The sequence below is a fragment of the Triplophysa rosa genome, linkage group LG17 (genome assembly GCF_024868665.1).
Source record: "Triplophysa rosa linkage group LG17, Trosa_1v2, whole genome shotgun sequence".
Taxonomy (NCBI): Eukaryota; Metazoa; Chordata; class Actinopteri; order Cypriniformes; family Nemacheilidae; genus Triplophysa; species Triplophysa rosa.
In genome coordinates this window covers 23,310,412-23,338,123 of record NC_079906.1, presented here as the reverse complement: position 1 = coordinate 23,338,123, position 27,712 = coordinate 23,310,412, and the positions used below count along the sequence as shown (strand labels likewise).

Sequence of the window (27,712 nt, the reverse complement as noted above, 5' to 3'; positions counted from 1 at the left end):
TAAATGTGAAGATACGGCGGCGTGTCTGTCAGCCGTGTAAACTGTTACTGATGGACTGTCCTCATAAGTGCTGTTGAGACATTCACACACATGACATCTATTCCTGGACACTTATCTGTCAAACTGTTTCTGTCTACACACAACCAAAAACAAACAGTTTATTTACTTTGACAAAATGAGTCTGAAGTTCACAGTGAGCGTCAGAACATCATCAAGCCATTTCTTTTACAAATTCACCCCTACTGAACTAGACACTCTTATGGCATAATAACATCAGGACCTTGTCAGCAGAGTTTCTATGCAAAAACAAAACCATATCAAACCAATTAAAACTGTTATATTTTCACACAACGTCAAAGTTGTCACCCTTTGTCTAGAATTCGGCAAACTCGTTCTCTTGTAGTTTTATCATTAAGCTTCTTCTTCTACGAAGCTTTCCGAACTGTTTTGAGGTTCATATTCAGGGCTCTTATCAGCTCCCTTTGCTTCACATTTAAGTCATCTATTTCAACAAATCTTTTTGAAATAAACTTTTTGTTCGCTTGGCATGAAAGTTTAAAGCATTTATTTTTCATCAGTAAATAAATCATGTAGGTGTTTCTTCACTATAACATTCATATCAACTGCTGTTATGGCGTTTAAATTCGACATAAGAAACAAACACAAAACATGTTAAGAAAAATAGCAAACTAAATTCAAGACATGCTCTTTATAGAACAATTACTCCAACACCCTGCAACTTAGACACTTTACACTTTGGTTTTACCAAAGCAATCTTGTATTTTTATGTTATATTTCTGAGGATTTTTGAGTTTGAAAGGCTCATTTACAGTTTTGTTTCTGTCAAAGAATAAGAACAATATTTTAGTTTTTTAAAGACAAATTAACAGACTAACAATCAAACACAGCTAAACATAAAGTCACACAAAGAGATTTAAAACAGAAAGTGTTGAGACAGCGCCATCTGCTGACGACACAAACACACACGTGACATCGACATGAAATCTGTGCAAAAGATCATGGAACATGTTTGTCTATTCATTTGGTACATAACAATGAAAACATTCAATATTACAAGAAAACAACATGAAACTCTCTGTGTCTCTGCTCTACTGACCTTCACTGACAAACACTTATTAAAACATGCGAGCACATGATACAAACACAACTGAACATGTATTAAAGACGCCTTCACAGCTCAATGTGATGTCAGCGGACTCTTCTGTTACTCATGGCATCTTGAATCTGTCTGTTGAGTTCAGAAATGATTCTGTCATCGTGTGTGTAGACGCCGGTGCGCAGCAGAGCGTCTCTCTCCTCCAGCAGACGGGTCAGGTGTTCATCTGCGAGGTCATTCAGACGGACGGGTGACGCTTCTGTGCGGCCGCTCGATTCCTCCGCCTGCTTCAGTCTGATGGACATTAAAGAGAGACTGATGGGATTGATGTCTGATTAAACACAACGTTTACATACAGCCGCTTAACATCTGAACTGTGAATGAGGTGAAAGGTCGTGTGATGTTTGACCTGTTCAGCTGGTTGTGGATGTCCTGAAGTTCTTGTTTCTCATGTTTGACAGCTTCCTTCTCTTCAGCGGCCAGAAAGCGCAAGCGCATGTGCTCCAGTTCCTGCTGCTGTTTCCTCAAGCGTGTCATTGCGTTCTCCTGCTCTCGCTGGACAACACACACACACACACACACACACACACACACACACACACACACACACACACACGCACACGCACACGCACACACACACGCACACGCACACACACACACACACACACAACATCAGACAGACTCAAAGATCACACTTTACAAATCCTGAAGTAGTCCAGTAATAAACAGACTCTTCTCCATCTGTCCACAGCTTCTGTCAAACAAACAACAACTACAGATAACCTTCATGCTCTATTCATTTCACTTTAAGTGTTCCTAAAGTATTAGTAAAACATCTGCTGCAGCAAGAAAAACAAGCCCAGACGAAGCCTTGACTTGAGCTGAAGAATAACAAACACAATTATATCCTGAAGATTTCTCTCCGCTCGTCAGTTCCTTCTGCTACCTGCAGTCATGAGACGCTCTGAACTCACTGACATCGGTGTGTGTGTGTGTGTGTGAGAAATGCTGAAGATGCATGTTAGCTTGTGTCAATAAACACACGAGGGCCGCCCGCCAGTGGTTTAATGACCAGCGGATGACCCCTGTAGCTCTGATCCAGACGCTACTCGAGAGCAGTTGTCTGGACAGTCACCCCGACAGAGAACAAAACACACACCTGGAGCTTTTCTCGAACACAGACACACATCAACATCACTGCAGATCTGTTCTTACACGTCTACTGGTTTAAATTCTTGCACGCGCACACGCACAGTATGTATCTATATGTTTTATATATGCACTCATGTGAAGAGAGAAAAAGTCTCCACGGATCTCATCTTGATCTTCAGTTGTTTGAACATTATACACGTGTGATTTATAGCTGCGCTTCATATGAAGTTCTGGAGGCTCATGAGCTTCATAAATCAACACATGTTTTCTTGATCTGTATTTGGCTGCTGAACAGAAAGCTGCGTCAGAGGTTGCAGCTGGTTTGTGTCTCTAACAGTTATTAACAGGGTTGATAAGCTCGGTGTGTCCACTCTGTTTATACTCTACTGCTGAGTCTGCTTCAGAGTTCAACTGTTTCTCTCTTCGGCTCATGAGAACTCTCAGCGGCTCTGGATCTCATCCAGCTTTCTTCTGCTGGTTCTGACCAGATTCAGTCTTCTCTGACAGGAACGCCATCTTCAGTTTAGCTCAGAGAACTGAAACACTCAGCACATTATCTCCAGACATGACTACATCAGCGTGCGTGTGTTACCTGTTTAAATCTGGCCAGCTCTTTCAGGGCTCGACCCCACTGCTGCTTGTAATGGAGCTTAGCTTTCATGGCAGATTCTAGCTTGCGTTCCAGTTCCACCTTGAACATTAAAAACAAGCATGAATGTCAAGCACGTGTGACAGGAGCTTGTGTGTGAGGTGTGGAGATGAGCTGAGGGTCTCTGACCTTCTCAAGGGTCAACAGATTGATCTCTGACTGCAGACGGACCTCCGGACGGACGTTCTGCTGCTCCCGGTACTGATGAAACTCTTTCTCTAACTGCTTGTACTTTTTTTCAGCCTCTTGAATCTATCAAGAGAAAAAACATCATTCTGAAGAAAGTGTTTAGAGTCATCATCACTGCCGGCTCATTCTGTGACTAATCACATTTGAGAAACTTTCCCAGATACAAATGTTTAGCATTCTTTTCATGAAGAAAGCAGCTCTGAAAGGACGAAGAAAAGACCAAATATTTACTGTTTGTTTGTGTATTTACAGTGTGTGTCTCAGTGTGTGTGTGTGTGTGTGGTGTGTACTGGTTTAGCTATATTTGTGAGGGCCAAATGTCAATCTCAGTACCACAGTGAAATACGTGTGAACCCACTTGTGAGGACATTTGACTGGTCCTCACTCAATAAAAAGGCTCATAATTCGCTCAAATAGTGTTTGTCTTTAAATGTAATAGAGGGCACATGTTTGTGTGATTATTAGGTTAAGGGTTAGGGATAGAATATATCATAAGCCTGATAGAAAATCAATGGAAGTCTATGTAATGTCCCCACTAGTATACTGAAACAAACCTGTGTGTGTGTGTGTGTGTGTCTCAGTGTGTGTTGCTACTGCTGAAACACTTGCTGAAGGGTGTTGGAGCAACTAAAAGCTTACAAGCGCTCTCCATTCCCTCACCGCTCGCTCTCTGACAGAAAGCAGATGTCAGTGAAACTCGACACGCTGTGTTTGAGATTCACAAACGAGAAGAGAGCGAGACAGGCCTGTGTGTGTGGACGCAGGACAAATGTATGTTTACACATTACTGACACGAGAGGGAAGACTAGATAAACCACTACATGACAGATGCGCACAAACATCTCTCATCGCCGGCCTCTTCTCTTTTAGCATGTCAGAAACCTACTTTGCTTGATTTGTTAGCGCTGGAGCGAGCCAGATGTTTTCTGGGAAAAAATGAGACTGCAGTCTGAAGTATTTCTGTCTGATGTTCTACAGAAAACACACAGACGCAGGTCTGAAGAGATCTCACTCCTGCTCTCGGTTTGATTCATTAAGACGAGGAAAACAAGTCATGGGAAAATTCTACATGTAGGAAATGCAGAAACATGCCAGCGGTGTTAAACTCCTTCAGTCTTCATTTATCGCAACAACACACAGATACAAATATCTTACTTTAGGCAAAATCAGAATAAAAACAAGACGTTTTCCTTAAATAAATGAAATTGTCCTTTGACAGATGTCTTTAAACCCGTTTGCCACATAAATCAAGTTTTAAACAATTATTAATACAGTGCTGTGGAATACTTGATTCTGATTGGTCAGTCGTGGTATTCTGAGGTCTGTTATTCCCTGCACCGTCTCTTTTCTCATGTCAGCTTTGATTTTGTTACAAATGAACTCACATGAGCTGATAAGCAGGATCATGCAAATCCAGTCAGTTGTAAAGCTCTGCTTGGGGATGTGTGTGCGTGATCTCTCACTGGATTAACAGGAAACACATCATCAGTGAATATTGACAGCGGTCTCAATCATCAGCAGAGCTTCTGAGGGAGGGGGGCTTGAACTCATGACCTCATGACCCCTTGTGCCCACAGATCGACACTTCAGCTCGTGTTTACCTGCTGTTGCTGTCGGCTCAGTTGATCCTCCAGCTGCTTGACCTTTGACCTCTCCAGCTCCACCTGGTGAGCGCAGTCCTCACGCAGACGCCTGCCGCTGTCCTGCAGCTCCCGCACGCTCAACTCGTGCTCCGCACGCAACTCCCGCTGCAGCCTCTGCGTCTAAACACCCATCAAACAAACAAACGTCAACGTCTGATGTCAATCTGAAGTCTTTAAAAACCGTCGCGGCAGTCACATGACCTCCATCTCAGCGTGAGCGAGCGCTTTCTCTCTCTTGTCCAGATCTGACAGAGTCTTCTGTAACTGCTGCTCCAGAACATCGTATTCCATCTCCTGAAATACAACAACACATAGCACACATTCACTTAGCACACGCTTTAAATCATGAATCATGTCATGTGACAGTTATTTATGTCATGTCAGTGTTGTCAAACTACAGGGTGTATACAGAAGTCATGGAGCTAAATATAAGCCTCTTTTCATACATTTTAAGACCTAATCACCACTTCAAGTTTTAATTGTACATAGCAGACACTTTAACTTACACTTACTTTACACTGATTGTTAGTCCTTATTAATGCAACATAATTCAGAAGAGAGGGAATGAAACCCCAGAGGACACATTGAGTGACTAACCCAATGCAAGGTTTATAAAACAGAGAAATGAGGCTACGCTAATCTACGGTGGCCGTGAAGTGCAAAACAAAACAACAAATCGCAAAACTATAACAAATCTAAAAAAATCCAAAATCACAATCTGAAAACAAAATAGCAAACCATAAAACACAACAACAATTCTGGAAACGAAAATCAGTCAAACCGGAAAAGGTAGGTCTTTTATTGGAATGGGATCGCTACTAGGGCTGAACGATTAATCGAAATCGAATCGCAATCGCGATGTGAGACGTTGCGATTTGCTAATCGCAAGAGGCTGCGATGTGGAAGCGATGTGAAAAATAGCAAACGCGTCTGTTCCAAGCCCGCTTTGAGTGGCATTCTTGCTAACCAACTGAGTGAGCGCACCTCCGTTATGCCTATCAGCACTGCCCTAGCCAACTGCGTAAATGTCCGTCATTAAAAAAACAAACAAACACAAGGCAGGAGAGAGACAGTGTGTGTTATTATGGCATCTGCAGAGTCAGATCGATCATATTAGGCAAATAAATATTAAAGAACCGTCCAATTCAGAAGACCGCACACACAGCCTGTGTCATACTCGCGCGTCTCCCGCATCTCGCGGACGAGCCGTTTAAACTCGACGCGCACACACAGCCTGTTTCGTAATGACGTTTATAGTAGGCTACTTGAGTCCGGCTCCACTCGGGCATCTGGCAATATGGACGAGGCTTGACGCACGCGCGCACCCTGTGTCAACTCACGCCTAGCTCCGCGTTTCAAACAAATGTAAATTCTATCTAACAGTTTTGCTAATTTCACTTGGATGAAATTAAACATTCAGCACATTTTCTACTTGTTTTAAAAAATCCCACATACTTAAAAAATAATAAATCAGCCTATGTAACTATGTCTATGTCACTAATAGTGTACACTGGTATTTGGATTCTATTGGTGTGATGTAATCGGGAAGTTGGGAACCAATTGAACAACAGTAAGCCCTATTTGAATAATGCCCTAAACACACTACAAAAATGAATTTTGTAATGGTTTTAATGGAAACATTTTTTTTGTTTTCTTTCAGCAGGGTAACTATACCCATACTGTGCTCTACACAACAATATTGAGCTGAAGCTTGAATTAGAAAAGTTAAAATCGCAAATTCATTAAAAATAGTTTGATAGATTTCAGATTAGAAAAGGTACTTTAAACTCAACTGAACAAAAAATATTTTGAACGCTTAAACTGCTGACAGTCTGATGTTTTGTGTCAGACTGCGTTAAGGGCTCTTTTTCCACCCCGTGTCTCGTGCTCCAGTGGTTTCAGTCCCACACCTGTAACAGAAGAACACAAATACTGTTATTTGATATGTCCAGCATCACATAGTTTACAGCACAAATGAGTACTCTACATGCTATCAATTTAATGTCAAACAATTCAAAAATGCATCACCTCACAATAACAGATTTATTAGTTGACAAGTACAGTATACAGGTGCTGGTCATATAATTAGAATATCATCAAAAAGTTGATTTATTTCACTAATTCCATTCAAAAAGTGAAACTTGTATATTATATTCATTCATTACACACAGACTGATATATTTCAAATGTTTATTTCTTTTAATTTGATGATTATAACTGACACTAATGAAAATCCCAAATTCAGTATCTCAGAAAATTAGAATATTACTTAAGACCAATACAAAGAAAGGATTTTTAGAAATCTTGGCCAACTGAAAAGTATGAAATGAAAAGTATGAGCATGTACAGCACTCAATACTTAGTTGGGGCTCCTTTTGCCTGAATTACTGCAGCAATGCGGCGTGGCATGGAGTGATAGTCTGTGGCACTGCTCGGGTGTTATGAGAGCCCAGGTTGCTCTGATAGTGCCTTCAGCTCTTCTGCATTGTTGGGTCTGGCATATCGCATCTTCCTCTTCACAATACCCCATAGATTTTCTATGGGGTTAAGGTCAGGGAGTTTACTGGCCAATTAAGAACAGGGATACCATGGTCCTTAAACCAGGTACTGGTAGCTTTGGCACTGTGTGCAGGTGCCAAGTCCTGTTGGAAAATGAAATCTGCATCTCCATAAAGTTGGTCAGCAGCAGGAAGCATGAAGTGCTCTAAAACTTCCTGGTATACGGCTGCGTTGACCTTGGACCTCAGAAAACACAGTGGACCAACACCAGCAGATGACATGGCACCCCAAACCATCACTGACTGTGGAAACTTTACACTGGACCTCAAGCAACGTGGATTCTGTGCCTCTCCTCTCTTCCTCCAGACTCTGGGACCCTGATTTCCAAAGGAAATGCAAAATTTACTTTCATCAGAGAACATAACTTTGGACCACTCAGCAGCAGTCCAGTCCTTTTTGTCTTTAGCCCAGGCGAGACGCTTCTGATGCTTCCTGCTGCTGACCAACTTTATGGAGATGCAGATTTCATTTTCCAACAGGACTTGGCACCTGCACACAGTGCCAAAGCTACCAGTACCTGGTTTAAGGACCATGGTATCCCTGTTCTTAATTGGCCAGCAAACTCGCCTGACCTTAACCCCATAGAAAATCTATGGGGTATTGTGAAGAGGAAGATGCGATATGCCAGACCCAACAATGCAGAAGAGCTGAAGGCCACTATCAGAGCAACCTGGCCTCTCATAACACCTGAGCAGTGCCACAGACTGATCGACTCCATGCCACGCCGCATTGCTGCAGTAATTCAGGCAAAAGGAGCCCCAACTAAGTATTGAGTGCTGTACATGCTCATACTTTTCATGTTCATACTTTTCAGTTGGCCAAGATTTCTAAAAATCCTTTCTTTGTATTGGTCTTAAGTAATATTCTAATTTTCTGAGATACTGAATTTGGGATTTTCATTAGTTGTCAGTTATAATCATCAAATTAAAAGAAATAAACATTTGAAATATATCAGTCTGTGTGTAATGAATGAATATAATATACAAGTTTCACTTTTTGAATGGAATTAGTGAAATAGATCAACTTTTTGATGATATTCTAATTATATGACCAGCACCTGTACAGTCCGAAATTTTCGTATGCGTTTTTTCGTATTTGGCTCTCGTTTGTACGGTGTCTCTGAATTGTTATAAAAGGCCACTCAAAATGCTTGACGGATGCGAAAAACGCAGAAAATCGAACCCGGTCCGATTTTTTTATGACGGACGAAAATATCGGAGGCAGTGTGTAAATGTGATTGACACAATGTGAGGTTGTATTTATTTTTTAACGTGCGGAAATTTGAGATGCAAATTTCGGACTCAATGTGCAATGGGCTTTAGGGTTATTTCTGATTTGTTATTTCCTTTCCCGAATTGTTGTTGTGTTTTATGGTTTGCTATTTTGGTTTTAGATTTGATATTGCGTTTTCAGATTTGTAATTGTGATTTTGGATTTTTTATTTTGTTTTGCCCTTCACGGCCACCGTACTAATCGCTTTCCGACACAGAGCAGTACACCTCACGGTTATTCCCAGAGACGGCCCTCAGCCATGGTTCCAAATCCTTATCCTCCAATTATTTGCATGAAAACTTGCATTTCTCCATTAGACAACCATGTTGTTTAACAACCAGGTGTATATGGACCTCCTGCTATTCGCCTACGCAATGATTCAATTCAGGCAAACTTTAGCATATGACCTCTTTGGACAAATATGAAAAGATGATACACAATTGAATACCTTGAAAAATGTGATCTAAGACGTTTTAATACTTTTTAAGGGCCTTCATTTTCTCTAAATTTATTTATCAACTTTTAATACTTTTTAAGACCCCGTGGAAGCCCTGAACTACACTCTGAGCATGTGAAATTCGTTCAGACGGTGTTAAAAAAATACTCTGTCACAGGGTATGTATTTTGTATATAACTGTATACATTTTTTGTTTATTTGTTCTCTATGTCAAGGCTTTTGAAGCTATGTTTAATATTTATCTATTCTTTTAGCCATTGCATTAAGTATTTTGCTTTGTGATGACCAATGCTTTGGCAGTACTGTACAAGTCATGCCAATAAAGCACATTTGAATTGAATTGAGAGAGAGAGAGAGAGACCTTCTTCTTGATGAGAGCTTCTCTCTGTTGATCTCTTCTTCTCCACTCCTCAGCGAGCGCCTGCATGTGACTCAACTCCTTCTGTTTCAACTGATTCATACATCAAACATCAAATATTATCAGTGATTACACAGAGAAAAAAACACAGATGACGTTCTTTCACACGCGCACACACACACACACACACACACACACACACACACACACACACACGACGAGGCTTTTGGTTGAACTATCCCGTGGGGTACAGGTCCAGTAGGTGTAATGTTTTTATACTGTACAAACTGTATATTCTATCCCCTATCCCTAACCCTATCCCTAAACCTAAAGATCATAGAACACTTTTTGCATTTTTAGATTTGTAAAAAATATTGTTCTGTACAATTTATTAGCTTTTTTGCCCCTGGGGACCTCAATTTTGGTCCCCACGGTGACACGAGTCCCCATGTGTTGGTGTGTATTCAGGTTTAGGTCCCCACCGGGATATACAAACATGAACACACACACACACACACACACACACACACAGACGTTGATGATCGGGTACACAAGTATAACACCGGTGTGTTCCTCACAGCTTGATTCACATCTATTGAACTGTTTGATTGTGTTGTGGGTTGAATTGAGTGTGAACCTGATTATCAAACAAGTCCTCCTGCATCTCTTTCCACATCTCCAGCTCCAGCGCTGCCTTGTACTCCAGGGTCTCTCGAGGTCGTGTCACAGCGTCCACACCCACCTGACCCTGAGGAGGAGGAGCTACTGCTGTCTGCACCTCCTGCGTGACAAACATTACCCATAATGCCACTGCTCACACGAGCACAAACAGTTATAGATACAGACACGATACAGAGATCAGACGCTGCACCTGTGATGATTCAGAGACCATGATATCCTGAGCGTTCACCAAACCCAAATCTTCAAGAACAGCCACGTATGAAAGTTCCGCTAACTTCTCAGACCTGCACAAACACAATTCAAGAGAAACTTTAAACAATTGTTGCGTTTCTATGAACAAACCACCCCTTTTGAATCATTTCATTGTATTGAATAGAATTTTCATGAAATAGGATTCAATACGACTACATTAAACTACAGAAACATTCTGTTTGAAACAGTGCGTTAATAAATGAGAAGGGTCACACATGTACAGTTTTTACAGTACCGCGTGCGTCAGACTGACATCTACAAGTTTACTCCGTGTACTGCAGTTACTCTCTCCGAGAAACCTTCGGATACTGACAGAAACACAGGAAGTGATGTCATGAGGCTGTACGGACCCGTGTGCGGCCGTGATGGGTGTCCTCTCTGAAACACATTGTCTCCAGCGCTGCCGGCCCGACGCGTCGAGGGATCGACTCTTCTCTGAGCTGAGGAGATGAGACAGCTGAATACTGACCGAACCCAACACAACATCTGGACAACTTGAGTCTCTGTGCCACATCTCCACCAACAGAGGAACCCTGAAGAACACGAACACGACATCCTCAACTGAATCACTACACATTTACATACGAGATTCAGTCTTTCAACATCAGAAACTCTGTTGCCAAACTAACGCTACGCGTCATATCATAATTCTCCTGAGCTCTTAACACATCACCAGAGCGTTAAAAACACGATCAATGCAGATTTAAAGGAAACCGCTCAAAAGATTCAGCACGAATGATTGAAAGTGATTCCTCAGGGACTTTGATTCACCAGGCTGTATGTTTGACATTTGATAAACGTCATGAGAAACTCATTGAAATATATTCTCTCTGTGGTACAGGTGTCATAGCGAATGATGTGAGGTCTTCTGACCTGAGGAAAGTGTCTTGAAGCTGACTGGGCAGAGCAGCGAAATCAAAAGCGCAGTAAGACTGAGGCAGAAAGACCTCTGTGTTCCTCCTCAGCTGTACGGCCGGATTGGTCATGATGGGAGCCGCGCTGCCGAAGAACTGATACGAGTATCTGAAAGAGAGCGAGCAAGCGCTTTCATCAGCGGCGGATCACGGGAGAGAGAGAGAGAGAGAGAGCGCACGAGACGAGTGTGTGACGCTCACCTGAGGATGCAGTTGACCGGGAAACTCATCCTGAGGTCACGGACGCTCCGCAGGTCCAGAGAGAAACAGTAGTGATGTGCAGAAGCAGGAATGGAGATCTTTGGAGCAGAAACTGAGACAGACGTGTCCTGCGCTTCGGCTTCAGCTTCATGCATGACAGCAGCATGTGCGTCTGATATGAACACAAACATTAAACCACACAGCCTCAGACATCTATACATCGCTCGATAACGTCTACAATCACATGCCATGTGCAGTGGGCGGAGCCTGTGTGACATCGCTGGACAGCGTCTCCGCATCACTGTCAGACTGCTGAGCCTCAGGAGACGCTGCTGGTGATGTCAGAGGGACACGAGGTGTCTGTGCTCTCTGTAGATCTGCAGGACGTCTGCGAGGAGCGTCTGAGACGGGACATTTCTTCACTGGAGTCTTCGGCTCGTTTTCATTCTGCACATCAAACTGATGACAACAACAGCTGTTCATAAACTCTGATGAAGACGACACTGTCAAAACAGTGTCTGACAGACTGAAAACAAACTATAAACAAAACTAAATGTCATGAAAGCACACTTCTGTAGCACCTTCAATACAAATTCATTCAAATGTTGCCATTTTGTTATACATTTTGGAACGGATAGTAGAGACAAAAAACAAGAAATGTATGAAATATATGGAATGCATGGTATGACGACACTAACTGATTAACGGTCAGTTAATAACGGAAAATAACAGACTATTAAACAAGTGTGTGTGTGTGTCTCTGAAAAATCTGAGCATTCATCGAAATGAGTTACAGTTGAAGTCAAAAGTTTACATCCCCCTTGCAGAATCTGGAAAATGCTGAAAATTTGTGAAAAATAAGAGGAAGTTTAAGTTCGAGATAATGGCAGTGTGATCAGGACGTGAAGCCGAGGGTCTTGTGTCTCACTGAAGGGGATTATTTCGGCATAACAGCCGGCTGCTTGTACATTATCCCGCTTATTACACGCCTACTTGCCACATGAGAAAAAAACTGGACTTGAAATAGTTGATTAGGTTGTTTTTTCCGAATGCAGACCTTCAGCGAGGAAAAGCCCTTTAGTTTCGGTTTTAAGGTCAGAAACGACGTTCAAACGTCACGTACAGGCAATTTGGTTTAATCATTTGTAGATATAATGCCATACATGTTATTAAAAGACCGGGTTACCGTGTGTTATTAGTTTTGAGAGGTTGTTATCTGGGAATAACGATCCTGCAAATGTCGCGATGGGCCAATCAGAATCAAGCATCCCAACCGCCGTGTAATAAGAATGAAGGTTAATTTTTAATTTAGTCCTGCTCTGAAGAAGTTATTTCACAAGCGAAAATGTGAACAAAGTTCACACCAAGGAATAATAACCGAATTTCAAACGTCAAACGTTTACATCCCCCTGATTCTTAATTCTGTATGTTATATTTTATTTCCTGAGAAACATATCTGTATTTTTATAGCTTCTGAAGAACATTACTGAATGTATTATATTTTTTATACCAAAGACCATTTTCAGAGGTGACTTTAAAGCCACGTGACTTTAAATGAATGGTGTTGCCTTCGTGAGCATCACTGAATGTTTCCATCGATCGTATCCTCAATGTAAACAGATGAATCTCAACATCCCACTGTTACCGCTGGACATGAGTCCTGACATGAGATTCTGGAGGACCTGGATGGTTTTCCTCAAGATCAGGGGACAGTTTAATGCCAAACAAGAAACCCGTAAACAACTGTAACAAAACATCTAAATTGACTGTTCAGGAAACCTCGTACAGCAGGGGGATGTCAACCTTTGACCTGGGCTATTTGAAGAATTTCTGTGATTATTATTCTTTAGTGTGAACTTCTTCAACATTTCTTTTGTGAAATAACTTGTTCAGGGCAGGAGGACTAAATGAAAAATAAAAAATTCCTCTTATTTGTTGATATTCCTCAGCATTTTCCAGATTCTGCAAAGGGGGTGTAAACTGTACCTGATGATTGACGTCTTCTGCTCTGAGTGTCACAGACACACCCACAGTGGGCTGAAGCTCCGGCGGGACAGACTGTAGCTGGAGTTTGGAGCGATTGGGAGGCTGCAGGATGAAAGCTCCCTCTATAGCGACAGGGCGTGAAGTGAGATCTGTGCTGCTCTTCAAAAATCCTGCCAGACTGACGTCAGTGCTGCCCAGCGACTGATTTCCACAGCACAGGTGAATCTGTGTCAAACACCTCAGCATTACTACAGCTCACAGTCTAACCAACCCTGACTCGCACATTCATGTCCAGCTGTACCTGAACAGCGGGCTGCTGGGAGAGAAAAAGTCGCAGAACTCTGTCACTGCTGCGGATCCGCACAGACGCACGCTCAGGCTCAAAGTTTGGACTCAGGAGGTTCTGGAAAGGTTCACTGGTGACGTCATTCCCCAGGAGGTTATAACAGAAAGAGAAGTCTGAAGCTTCAGAAGAGACCTTCACTGAGCCGGAGATCAACTGAGAATTCAGACATGAGAAACATTCAGTCGTCCAAAAGCGCACCACACGCGACATCAATCACACGAGTTCATCAAACGCTCACCTGCTCCAGCCGGCTAGCAAACGCCAGCGTTACAGACAACACAAACATGTCAGTGCAGAGATCTTCAGCGCCGATCTGATGATAACCTTCATCTGCTTTGAGAACGGCCCCGAGTTCACCCGCGTCCACAGGAACTCGTGCTGGAGAACCTACAGATGTCATGACACCATTAACATGAAACAACTTTCCAAAACTTAAAGAATCAAAGAGAGACATGATGAGTTTTGTGGGAAAAGAAACATGCATGTAGGACATGAAGCTTTAACCCACCGTCAACAGATCAGAAGCAGAGAAATGGAAAGAAAAGTGAAAGAAACACGAGAGGAGATGTGAGATACCTTCTCTGGGAGGAGCTTGCTTAGCCTTGAACTGCTCCGGTGTGTGTTTGGTGTCGTTCTCTAGAATCATGCTGATCAGAAGAGCTGGTTTCACTTTTGTGTACTTGCTGCTAAGCAACGGATGCCATTTAGGAGCCTGAACAAACACAGAGTCAGCAGAAGAGTCTAACAAAGCCGAAGAGAGATGTGCTGTTCTGCAACCTTGACATAACTCACAACATTTAAATCAAGAAATACAGGTGCTGGTCATATAATTAGAATATCATCAAAAGGTTGATTTATTTCACTAATTCCATTCAAAAAGTGAAACTTGTATATTATATTCATTCATTACACACAGACTGATATATTTCAAATGTTTATTTCTTTTAATTTGATGATTATAACTGACAACTAATGAAAATCCCAAATTCAGTATCTCAGAAAATTAGAATATTACTTAAGACCAATACAAAGAAAGGATTTTTAGAAATCTTGGCCAACTGAAAAGTATGAACATGAAAAGTATGAGCATGTACAGCACTCAATACTTAGTTGGGGCTCCTTTTGCCTGAATTACTGCAGCAATGCGGCGTGGCATGGAGTCGATCAGTCTGTGGCACTGCTCAGGTGTTATGAGAGGCCAGGTTGCTCTGATAGTGGCCTTCAGCTCTTCTGCATTGTTGGGTCTGGCATATCGCATCTTCCTCTTCACAATACCCCATAGATTTTCTATGGGGTTAAGGTCAGGCGAGTTTGCTGGCCAATTAAGAACAGGGATACCATGGTCCTTAAACCAGGTACTGGTAGCTTTGGCACTGTGTGCAGGTGCCAAGTCCTGTTGGAAAATGAAATCTGCATCTCCATAAAGTTGGTCAGCAGCAGGAAGCATGAAGTGCTCTAAAACTTCCTGGTATACGGCTGCGTTGACCTTGGACCTCAGAAAACACAGTGGACCAACACCAGCAGATGACATGGCACCCCAAACCATCACTGACTGTGGAAACTTTACACTGGACCTCAAGCAACGTGGATTCTGTGCCTCTCCTCTCTTCCTCCAGACTCTGGGACCCTGATTTCCAAAGGAAATGCAAAATTTACTTTCATCAGAGAACATAACTTTGGACCACTCAGCAGCAGTCCAGTCCTTTTTGTCTTTAGCCCAGGCGAGACGCTTCTGACGCTTCCTGCTGCTGACCAACTTTATGGAGATGCAGATTTCATTTTCCAACAGGACTTGGCACCTGCACACAGTGCCAAAGCTACCAGTACCTGGTTTAAGGACCATGGTATCCCTGTTCTTAATTGGCCAGCAAACTCGCCTGACCTTAACCCCATAGAAAATCTATGGGGTATTGTGAAGAGGAAGATGCGATATGCCAGACCCAACAATGCAGAAGAGCTGAAGGCCACTATCAGAGCAACCTGGGCTCTCATAACACCTGAGCAGTGCCACAGACTGATCGACTCCATGCCACGCCGCATTGCTGCAGTAATTCAGGCAAAAGGAGCCCCAACTAAGTATTGAGTGCTGTACATGCTCATACTTTTCATGTTCATACTTTTCAGTTGGCCAAGATTTCTAAAAATCCTTTCTTTGTATTGGTCTTAAGTAATATTCTAATTTTCTGAGATACTGAATTTGGGATTTTCATTAGTTGTCAGTTATAATCATCAAATTAAAAGAAATAAACATTTGAAATATATCAGTCTGTGTGTAATGAATGAATATAATATACAAGTTTCACTTTTTGAATGGAATTAGTGAAATAAATCAACTTTTTGATGATATTCTAATTATATGACCAGCACCTGTATATTCACGGCTTACCTGTTTGATTTCCTGAACCGATCTCAGATCAAGAATGATATATCCCACACATTCCCTGGCGGACGTGCTGGCATCGACAGCGTAACACTGTAGTTTGATGGGTGTCCTCTGGAGTCTGAGGAGAAGAGAAGAACATTGACAGATGGATGACAGATGGGAATCAGATGAACAGAGATGGGATCAGCAGGTCACCTGTGCTGATGAAGAGTCTTGCGGTCCAGCTCCCAGGCCAGCTCCGTACAGAACTGCGGCTGCTCTTTGTGCTCTACGGGATCTGTGGACAGAGTTTCTCCATCGAAACCAGCCTCCACGACCAGACTGTGCCGAGGTCTTCTGGGAAACCGATGACCTGTGACGGAGGAAAATACATCCTGATCTTTTGAGACAATCTGCATCATTTAGGGCACATCAAATTAGAAACACGCCACAAGCCATCATCTGATTGATTGACTTCTACTGTATTTCTGGGAAACGCGGAGACATTTGGATGCTGACGTTCCTAAACGTGAACATTCTTACAAAGTGTTTTGGTCTTGTTTTGTAGTACAAATATCTAAACGTTCTTAAATCAAGATGCACTTTCTTGATATTTAGTCTCTTTTAAGGAGAAAAATATAAGAACTAAGTAAGCTTAGGGTAAAAACAAGCAAAAGGATCTGCCAATGGTGTGAGAAAATTAAACTTCAATTAGGTAGTTGAGAAAAAGGCCAAACTAAATTCAAGTTCATTTTTTTCACCCAATTGTTTTTACCATAAACTTACTTAATTCTTATATTATTTTTCATAAAACAAGACTAAATATCTTAGGTCACTTTTCTTGTCAAGTAATCGTATATTGTCATATTGAAGTTTGAGATATTTTTACTAAAAACAAGACAAAAATGCCTAGTAAGAATGTCATTTTTTGCAGTGTACATGTCAGTCAAACAGACTCTGGGGCGGTCCTTGGCCAATATGAAGTCCAGAACATATCTTGAGACAAACAGAGTACAAATATAATGACAATGAGATTATGACAAATGAATGAAACAAATACATAAGAATACAGTGATTAAAACACACATTTACATACAGTACATGTACACTACAGATGCAAATCGATCATCATCTGACATTTCATCTCAACTTCCAAGTGACAACGACTGAAGAAAATAAAAACTCTTAAGAGACAGTAATGCTGAACATTAGATATCATCTCACTGAATGTTTACTGTATTCTAATACTAACATTACTGCATTTACATAAACACCGGTGTGCTTCTAGAGAAGATCATTGCGTTACTATTGGCGACAGATCGGTTACATCACTGTGACAGACATGATTCAATGACATCTTTACGTCATCTAATCTGATATATTACTGTTGTTTGTTCGTGTTACCTTCCAGTATGGACACAACGATGAGCAGCGGGTCACATTTTGACGCCATGTCATTTCTGGGTGTTAAATAAAGACTCTCATGATGATTTTACCATCATTTTCATCTGCCGTTTGTGTTTAGCGCGTCCGTTCAAATTACCACAGCAACTCCTGTAACTGTCTGCCGTGTCACTTCCGCCGGAAGCAGCAGGAGCGGCGGCGGTCGCTCGCGTGTGCGGGGTTGCGCGCCCCCTGCAGGCGAAGTTAGAAAAATACAGAAATTCTGCTTTATATTTTAAATTCTTGGCGTTTCGTTGACTAATAGACAATGACGAGAGTCTTTAAAATGTGTTCTTGATGAAATGTTTTGCTCTAAAGTGTTAATGTCTAAACTGACTAAACTGTTATTATTGTGTTTTTAGTGTTAATATGTTCATACCGGACATTTTGATATAGCTAATTAGTCGATTTATTTAATAATTCAGTAGCACCAAACTGTAAACCTTGTTTAAAAATAATCAGGTTTATATTTAAGATATCATTTGATCCAGGTTTTAATTTTGCAGTGTTTATTGTGAATAAAAATGGAAATAAATAAAACACCTCAGCACGAGTGAGGGCACGGTGGTTTGATAAACAGAACACGGCCGAGGACGACCCCCGGAAACACAATCGCCTACCGGTGCCGTTCGCTCGTCTGTCTCTCGTGTCTGCTCCAGTCGCGAGCTGCAGGTAATGATGCGGCTCGACTGTCACGTGGCGCTCAAGGCTTGTGAAATGTGTTTGTGGATGATCAGACTGATGAACGAATTATCCACAGAGAGGTTTTAAATATCAAAATGACGTTTCTTTTACATGCACGAGCTGTTTATTTCCTTTTTACGTGACAGTGCAACACTGTTGCTGTTTAGTTACACTGGCAAATCCATCACGGCGGACGAAATGCATCGCATATGACGGTTTAAATACAGGTTAAAGTTTTAATCCACGATTTGTTCATCTCTGTTTAAAATGAATTGGTGCAACGCAATTTGAATTAAATTAAAACTGTGATCAACAAACCCTAGATTAGCTCTAAACTCTGTTTACTTTAATCCTTGTTGGTGCAACCCACCCTTAGTAGTATTTTGATCTGAATGTTTTTTTATTCACCAGTACACTCGTGTATTATGATAATAACATGCTTTCGAATTCTTTACTGCATTGTCATTTATGTTCATTAACCCAAACTATGACGTTCTTTTAAAAAAACAAGAACGATTAAAGTTACTTGACTGCATTTATTCATAGTGACACAACTGGTTTTTGGTTGTTTGGTTGCTATGGTACATTTTTGTGAGGGACACGTAAAAAGAAGAGTTTATTGATTTAGTCATGAGTTTCTTTCTTCTTCAGAACACACAAGTTTTTAAAAAATCTCAAAAAGCACAGAATTCCAGTGATTTCCATTTTATGAACACATTTCTCAAAATACCTTCTTTTGTGTTCCACTGAAGAAAGACAGAGACATATCACTCAAACTCATTTCGGCTAAACACACGATGAGCCGAGCATAAAAACAACCTTTAATTTTTATTTGGATTGCCAAACATGTTAAGGCAGAGACAGTATAAAAAGCAATTGCAGTGTGATGTCATAGCTCAGTGGTTCTCAAACTGATGGGTCTGGGGCGGGGGGTACAGATTTCGGGGCATTTTATGAAATGTAGAAATGTATCAGAAGTTTAATGCAATCAAACATCAAATAAATAAGCCCATCGACCAATAGAATGAATGTTCCAGCATTGTATAACTGAATATGCATTTGGTTTAATTCAAATTCTATGAGTCTTTATTTGGGGGACTGCAAACGGTGCACCCTACACAATGGAAAAGTTTGAGAACCACTGGTATAGCTGACATCAAGAAACCTAACGACGCAACTCTTTCTGTCCACTTGTAAACATATTCATGTCATGTTTATCACTATTAACATAAAGAAGGACGACGCCTGGCGCTGTGAAGCTGAGGTGGGCACTGGGCAGACAACCATACATTGCACCGAGTCAATACAAAGGTACATAAGCTAATTATAGTGGCTGTTTGTTCAACTCTGTACATCTATATACATCACAACAATACTGTATGGCACTGAGAGATGAACTGTTCATTAACATCCACTTTATACGATACAACAGATTAATGGCTGTTCATAACAGAATATTCATGTGAACGCAGATCAAACCACTTCACATCTCTTATCATCTATTGCAAACCGTCCGTGACCACATAGAGGGGACGAAATAGCAAATACATTCAATATTATGCTTACACAACAATAAACTGTGAGTGCGTACAAACAGCTAGATGCCGCACAATCCACGATGGGAAGGTTTCTACATGGAGCTCGTGTCACCATGTCATATCAGCACATACTGAAATAACAAACAGGTCTTTCTCCATGAGTACATTCATTGGTTAGAAATGAGATAGTAGTTGTTGGCTCCTATGGAGGCGATGAGAAACACCGTGAAAGTGAGTCGGCAATCTCTCACAGCTTCTTCCCATCATTATCTGCAGGGATAATGCTTCTCCAGCGTTTCAACGCTTGTTTTGCTTCAGTTGACTTTATTGCAGTGATGATGTCATCTTCTCACCACTGGTCTGCAGGTCCGCAGCGTTGTCCTTGCTGGTTTGATCCTGCGAGAACATCACGATTGCCCTCTTAACACTTCAAGTCAACATCCTCAACCCACGTTGCTTCTGTGGCGATTTCCAAAGGAAACCGAAACGTGTAAGTCAGTTTGTTTCTGCTGTAAATGACCGGTGGGTGAACGTAAGAGAGCTGGGCGATGTCATCAGAAGTGGTTACTACATCAGATTAGAACAGAATCACAAACACAGATGATCAGGCCTGAAACGTGTCTTCAGTAAGTCAACGGGTCCGTTTTGTTTTCACGTTGACCGCAGTTCAGTTGTTTTTGACCTTTTCACCTTGAAACGGGTCATACTGTCCAGACACCAGCGTGTAACTCATGCCCAGGTGAGTGAGATGATGCGTCTGGAGGTGACGACCGAATGGAACCGTTTCTCTTTCCCGTTCCGTGTCCCGTTCCTGGTCTGGAGATCCTCTCTCTCCGGGCTGACGAGGAAAACATCATTAATATTCAAGAAGGTTCTCTTTTACCGTCACACACTTTGAATGACTGTGGATGAGTGATTGATGCATGTGCATTTGCACGTGTTTATTCTCGTGTCTGCGTGCGTGTTGATGGAGGAACTGGTGCTTTACATACAGAGTCTGATGTCATGTTGTACCCTGTAGGAGGGAATAGGTGTGAGATACGTACAACAGGAGATTTGCCATGATACGGCAGGAGGGGATGTGACAAAAGTTCCAATGCTGGAGAATCTGTCACTGGTTTGCTGCTTTGAGCTCCGTCTGAATCTTCTCTCCCGGCTGTTTTTCCATACAGAGGATAATGGAAACCTAGAAGCAAAAAGACACAAATGAATCTTTACAAGCACACTATAGATCGTTTCATCGGACGCGTGCGTCTGGACTGCAGTTAACTTCCGGTCTGTCTACTAACTATTTATATTTGATTTAATTTATCTTCATATTAATTGATATTACTATTTGACTCTATAATAATTGTATTAAAGGGATAGTTCATCCAAAAATGAAAAATCTGTCATCATTTACTCACCCTCAGGTTGTTTCAAACCTGTATAAATGTATGTTTGTTCCAATCAACACAGAAAGATATTTGGAAGAATGTTAGCAATTGTTAGTTCTGAGACATCATCCACTACCATAGTAGGAAGAAAATATTGTATTTTTTTGTTCTGTTGAACACATAATGAGATATTTTGAAGAATATAGGAAAACAAAGAGTTCTCGGACACCTTTGATCATTTAATTCTTTCTACTAAGGTAGTCAATGATGTCCCGGAACTGAAAATGACTAACGTTCTTCCAAATATCTTTCTCTGTGTTCATCATTTACACAGGTATGAAATTACAAAAGGGTGAGTAAATGATGACAGAATTTTCATTTTTGGGTGAATTATCCCTTTACCTAAACAATTGATTTGATTAAATAAACAATTTGTTGAATGGCTCGTGTAGTTCGGTCGCATTTAAAGAAAGCGTATGGTACACTGACATCTAGCGGCTGAGCTTGGTATCGCAGTCTAAATTCAAAATATTGAAGCGACAAGTTTAGCCATGCAACGGTTCCTTTTGATTGTTATCAGAATTAATCTACAGGCGCTCTATTGTTTGTGAATGTGTACCGGAAGTTAAGGGCAGTCTACGAACGCGCGCATGCGCTGTAACGTTTGTTTATGTTGTTGCTTTGAACCCGTCTATAGTACGACACAGGTTTTAATATGTGTAAACGCTCTGTAAGATTACCTGGATAATTGTGCACCAGAGCTGGAGACATGACACTGTAAGCATTGCTGCCCGTCTCACACAGGTGTAAATAAGGGTAGGAGTGCTGAAACTGGATGAAGGACTGTTGGGGCGGTGACGCGGCTCCTCGTGCCGTCTGCAGGTCTTCAGACGCGCTGTCTCCCCCGTCTGCTCTGGTATTGTCCTCTGTGACTTCAGCAGCCATCTCACCTTTGACACTCTGAAGTTCAGCATCCAGTCTGGACTCGGGCTCCAGAGGACCGTGCCAGTCTTTCCCCTTGTCTGGACTGAGACTCGTGTCCTCAGAGATCTTGTTGACCTCCTGATTTTGCTGCTTCACATATTTGGACTGATAAGAGTGGCTCCAGGACTGAGATTCTGACGCCTAAACCCAGAGGAACATCTACTGTCAAACAGTTTATGGTCTGGCAACCAATGAAATTACACAGCTCATAGGGAAGCCCAACAGTAGTGTTTACAGTGTGGAAAACCTTAAAAGGATGGCAACGTCTTACAAATCAACATGATCTCAATCATCAAAACATCCAGGCAGTTGGATAATTTGATAATTAACGATCATGTTTGCTAAAACAATAGGCTTTGGATTGTTAGGGTTAACCAAAGGGTCATCCAGCAAAACCAACGACATTTCTAGAAGTCTTTAAAAGAACATTATCCTCAGTAAATGAGAAGTAACATCAGTAACTTACATTTAGAAATGTTACATTTGTGTCCACATTTGATTTTGAGTTTGAACTCTCCATACTGAGGTCTTCAGACTCCTTGTTAAGTCCTTGTTCTTTTGTCATAGCGACATGAGCCGGCTTTCCCTGTCCCTGTGGAAACGACGGCTGCTTGTCCAGCTCCACGTAGATAAATCCAGGTTTTCCACAGCTCATTTTAGCAGTCGAGCTTGTCCCCTTATGAATGGACGGAGGAGAGCTCATGAATTGCTTTTGGTCGTCTTTTGTTCGTTCTTTCTGATCGGATCCACGCCTCACTTGACCTCTGCTCTGTTTGTGAAACTGTCCGTGATTCTCACAGCTGGACTCGTTGAGTGGTCTGTGGCTGCTGGACATCATCAGAACCTTCTGGTCGGCAGAAACCCCGCGGCTGTACTGTCCGTAGTACAAGGACTGAGCCAGTGCTGTGTGCGTTTCAGTCACAGAATACTGAAGCTGGGAGTGGCTGGAGGGTTCAGGACTTTTCATATCTTCACCTAAATCTCTCAGATCATCCTTCGTCCGGCAATACGGGGAAGCCACCTTAAGGAACGAAGTGGAATTGGCTTGTCCAGAGTGCACGTAACCTGGGATGCAGTGTGATTCATATCCATGAGCATGAGACTCTTTACCTGCCGCTCCTGTGACAGCTGAACTCATTGAGGGAATTTTGGGATTGATGTTGCCGTTGGGGTTTGAGTCTTGTGTGGAGTTTCTTCGAGATCTCGAGTTGGATCCACCGTCTTCAGCTGCGTCTGATATGTCAGAGTACGCCGGGCTGGTTGTTTTTGCTGTGGCTCCATCTCCGTTTGTAAGAGGTCCACAGTCTATTCTCGCTGAGCTCCCGATGGAAGGACTCGGTGCGTTGTCAGAGAAAGTGTAAACTTTGTCAGCCTCTGCTCGGATGCTCGCCATGCGGCTTTCTTGCGTTTCGCTTGGACCGTTTACGACGTCCTGCTTGCTCAAATGCTCTTTCAAGAGGCTTACCGGGAAGTCTTTGCCTATACTTTTCACATCATCCATTTTTGCGTACATCGGGTCGCTCTTAGGACTCCGTGGATCCTTGCAGTTCCTGTCTTTTAGTTTATGCTTTTCTTTTCGCTTACTGTCTTTGCTCAGGACTGTTGTGGCATTGGCTACATTAACTTGTGCAACAGCATCCAGTTTTGGCTTTATGGGTTTCAGCGAGAGGTTCTTGGCCTTTGTGAGAGTGACAGTTGGAGAGGCCTGATGGGAAGAAACCTCCGTGACTTTAGCAGAGAACGCAGCGGGTGGAATAGCGGTCAGTTTTGGTGGAGCGACGGTGCTAGTAATGAGTCTGTTGGTTCGAGATTTAGCGGAGCATCTTTCAGCGAAGCCACTTTCTTTTTTAAATTTGCTACAGATGTCTCTCTTATCAATAACACCCTCTGCTTCAAGCTTAGGCATCTCCACAGATGTGTTCCGATCCGTGATGAGACAGTTCTCCAGCACGACAGACATGTTGGAAATGAGTGGGAGGTTGCTCAGATCATCTATAGATCCGTCCTGACTTGTCACGGTCCTGCGTTGTTTAGCGTTGGCCACGGCACTGTTGTCACTGTTCAGCAATGCTTTCCTGCTCTTTGGAGAACTAACCGAATTGAGTTTATACATGGATCTGGGCTTCCTGGACATCTCAGATGAATCAAAAGTTACAGTGCTGAGCGAATCATCAAAATCTGAGAGTCTGTCCTCACTCTCCACCTCAAACTCTTGCTTGCTGTCGTTGTTCAAGTGAGCATGTGACTGGTGGTACCGCAGTCCGTTGATGTGTTTATACTTCTTGTTGCAGTTCGGATGAGGACAGTCTATGAGAATTGGGGACGCACAGACTTGGTCGAGAAACATCGGGTCGGATTTACCCTGAGGGGTGGAGGGAGCACTCCTGGACTTGGCGCGTATCCTTTTCCCGTTTCCATTCCTAATGTCCTCTGAGACCAAGCTCAGGTCCAGATCAGCCGGGGCTTTGCCTTTTCTTTTCCCACAACTGAGTGGATTGGATTTGATGTCGTCCACAGCATAGTATCCAGGTGTCCTGCAGACGTTGAGGTTCAGGCTCCCGCGTCTTCCTTTGTTGCTGATACCCACGCCGCGTCTCTTGTGCGTTAGTCCTCGTATCTTGGAAAGACTCGGGTCACCGGCTGATTGTTCTGGTATGGTCAGCCTCATACGTTTACCACGTCCCCGTGCGCAAGGCATGTCAGAGTCGCTCATTGGTGACTCACAAAACCTAGTTAAAAAAAGAAACAACCTGTGTTTCATTCAGACTGCATCTGAGCTCAAACTCTTAAAATTGGACCTGAAGAAATGTGGACACAATGCATGTCAAGGATGCCTAATGTGTAAATGTGTTACCGTGGTGGAGCCCAGTCATGCTTGGTGCAGTCCAGCAGAGTCCCTACATAAGTTCTTTTCCTCCATGTGACATTCACAACTAGAACCCCTGGAATAAAAAGTATTTAGAAGAACCAGAATTCGTTAAACATCTGCACACATCAACATCATGTGGTCCAAAACGCAAACATTTCTACAATAAACAACTTCATGTTAATGGCGCTTTTATTGTATTTTTCAACAGATTCATTCTGTGCTTGGTCTCAGTGATGGAAGAGAAGATGCGGGTCTGCAATTTTAATTTGCTTAATCAATATTCAACCAGTGTCTTCTCTTCCTTCTCACAGCTGCTTTGAAAACACAGTCAAAACTCGCCCTTCAAGTGTCCCATAAACACAGCTGAATATGTCTGTTTATAATGCGAGAAGGATACGGACTAAAGAAAACAAATGAGGGGATAGACGAACGACATGCTCTCACCTTCTTCTGTTTCGTGCCACACAAAACCCTCTAGATTGACACTTGTTCCTGGTCGACATGGCTCCATGTGGCTGGACTCCACGGCTTTCTCAGCTTCATGCGTGTTAGTTCCAACTGACCGTGTCTTAACGCTGAACTGCAGAGAGACACAAACATGTCACATGCTGAAGTACGTGTTCATTGATCAGCTCAGAGATTCTAGTGTGTACGTGCCCTGGGATTGAACCCACAACCTCGGCACTGCACATTCTGAGCTTGAGTTGTTTGCTTTTATTGTGTATTGTGTAAGTGGATGCAGAGAATGTTAAATATCCTTCATTATTTCCTCATTAGTGGTTAAGCAAACAAACTCATGAAAGTGTCTAATCTGGAGTGTGTGTTTCGACACTGACATCACGCTTAAATGAAGCAGACATCTGTGTAAGCTTACAGGGACAATGGAACAGAACGGCCAACACTGATGGGTGGAGCTTCTCTCTGTGATCTTTAAAACTGTAAATAACACACGAACAACATCTCAGCGTCAAACATGCATGTCTTTGTTAAAAACCAACGGAGGAAATGATGTTTCTCGGGGCTCCAATAGCAACAGACATGAAGAATTGGACAGTGCATGTGTGTGTTAACAAAGGAAATGGCTGACAAACAAAAGAAATCACATGTCATTAACTTGAGACTGGAAAGCGAGTGAAATGTCTTTGATGTGTGTTGATGTGTTTTTGTTTTTGTTTGTTTGAGAAGAATCTCTTCGTTCAGCGCATACACAAGACACACGAGAGATAACGCGCAAAGGTTCGCACAACACAAGCTTTCCTGCACATATAATGTCATGATGAACATCGCGTCCACCGTCACCTCAACCATTTCTGCCCGTCCACGAAAGATCTTGACATCATCACATTCTATGTTCATATTATAATATTTTGCTTTCAGCTGGACTACATGACCGAATTCATAAACAGTATCGATCTCACGGCTCGATGGATCAATCGTCATCATAACTTATTTAACCGCGTCGCGTGTAGCCTATTTCTCACGAGCTCGTGTTAAGATGTGTAGGGCAGATTTGATCTTACCGTCCTCAGACTGTGTTCTTCTGTGCTCGTGTCGTCAGTGTGTTCAACAATAGCCGCGTCCATTCCGCCCCTGAGATTCTCCGTCCCTCCGAACGCGCATCCGTTCTCTGACAGCGGGCCAATTTCATCACCGGCCTTGTCTTTGCGCGTCCTCGTGGAGTCTTTCTCTCGTTTCAGTCCTTTGCCCTGATTCTTCCCTTTCTTGCCGTCTTTGGCTTTGGCGTGCGGCGCGGTCGAGGTCGCGGTGGCGCTCGCGTCGCTGGCGTCGGGGTTGCTGTCCGCCTGCGGTGGTGCTGAATTCATGTCGGAAGTCTCTGCGGCGCGTCCTTGAGCCTCCCGCCGTTTAGCGACGCATACTTTAGGAAGTCCGCTCACGATCTCCGGCGACGGGAATTTGTCCGTGCCGATGGAGGAACTCCGTCTTTTCAGCTTGAATTTCTTGGGTTCTTTGCAGAGATATCCGTGTTCACCGGCGGGCTGCGCGGACGCTCCCGTCAGGCCTTCGAACGCTGCGCCTGCGTTCGCGCAATTGTACTTGAGCTCCTCGCGACCTTCCGCCGCGCTTTTAACGCTCAAAACGCGATTCATCTCCAATCTCCGTCTGTCTTTCTCCAAATCGGCGTCCAAGTCAATGATCAGATTCCCGACACCGATCTCCCAGTCATCACCGCTGTCGTATGGATCAACTCCGTTTGGCTTGATACTCTGTTGAAGGGAGGAACTGACTGACATTCTCTACACACGATTTCTGACAGAAAACGGTGATGAATCCTAAATCAAGTGGATGGGGGGGTATTAATCACACACACGAGTGCTAATGAAAGACGATTTACTGTGAGCTCTAAAGACAGAGTGATGAGCTGATCAATGGTTTCTAACAGAGCCCTTCAAGTCTAAAAACACTTTTTGAATCAACATGTGTAAAAATGCAGTTAAACACTGTTGAGGAATGGAAATCATATTCAATTCAATACAGCATGAAACATTTGAACCGATGGCCTTCTTTGACTCTTTTCTTTAGTTTTTATTGTCTTTTTGGCACAAAACATGTCCCAGCTGTCTGCAATAATAATTCTGTGACTCAACCATCAATGAATAAATGGATTTTAGTGAAGTTCCTGCTATTTCATTATTTGTTTGCACTCATATTTAACACTTTC

The 27,712-nt window shown here is 42.5% G+C and overlaps 2 protein-coding genes across 2 annotated transcripts; both read right to left on the bottom strand.

The window, feature by feature from the left end:
- Positions 1–253: 253 nt before the first annotated feature.
- cep120 (centrosomal protein 120) lies at positions 254–17,723 on the bottom strand. The gene is made up of 20 exons (XM_057355742.1): positions 17,543–17,723; positions 16,355–16,511; positions 16,163–16,277; positions 14,353–14,488; positions 14,015–14,163; positions 13,732–13,929; positions 13,431–13,655; positions 11,693–11,903; positions 11,445–11,616; positions 11,203–11,352; positions 10,680–10,862; positions 10,268–10,361; positions 10,034–10,177; positions 9,400–9,489; positions 4,952–5,044; positions 4,709–4,870; positions 3,048–3,170; positions 2,862–2,960; positions 1,527–1,672; positions 254–1,411 (listed from the first exon to the last, which is right to left on the bottom strand). Exons 1-20 carry the CDS (start codon positions 17,589–17,591, stop codon positions 1,210–1,212), a joined length of 2,898 nt encoding a protein of 965 aa, XP_057211725.1. The 5' UTR covers positions 17,592–17,723; the 3' UTR covers positions 254–1,209.
- A 1,344-nt stretch (positions 17,724–19,067) lies between these two features.
- Positions 19,068–27,626, bottom strand: znf608 (zinc finger protein 608). Its single transcript, XM_057355739.1, has 7 exons — positions 26,553–27,626; positions 25,477–25,612; positions 25,018–25,105; positions 22,630–24,892; positions 21,920–22,304; positions 20,850–20,989; positions 19,068–20,641 (listed from the first exon to the last, which is right to left on the bottom strand). Exons 1-7 carry the CDS (start codon positions 27,282–27,284, stop codon positions 20,471–20,473), a joined length of 3,915 nt encoding a protein of 1,304 aa, XP_057211722.1. The 5' UTR covers positions 27,285–27,626; the 3' UTR covers positions 19,068–20,470.
- Positions 27,627–27,712: the final 86 nt, after the last annotated feature.

Coding starts and splice junctions, on each gene's coding strand:
- znf608 (XM_057355739.1), bottom strand. CDS start 27,284: ATGTCAGTCAGTTCCTCCCTTCAACAGAGTATCAAGCCAAACGGAGTT. Junction 20,990..21,919: donor TCTGGTGCACAATTATCCAG/GTAATCTTACAG, acceptor TTTTGCTTCTAG/GTTTCCATTATCCTCTGTAT. Junction 20,642..20,849: donor ATCATGGCAAATCTCCTGTT/GTACGTATCTCA, acceptor TTTCCTCGTCAG/CCCGGAGAGAGAGGATCTCC.
- cep120 (XM_057355742.1), bottom strand. CDS start 17,591: ATGGCGTCAAAATGTGACCCGCTGCTCATCGTTGTGTCCATACTGGAA. Junction 10,362..10,679: donor CCCATCACGGCCGCACACGG/GTCCGTACAGCC, acceptor GTGTTTGTGCAG/GTCTGAGAAGTTAGCGGAAC. Junction 1,412..1,526: donor ATCCACAACCAGCTGAACAG/GTCAAACATCAC, acceptor AATGTCCATCAG/ACTGAAGCAGGCGGAGGAAT.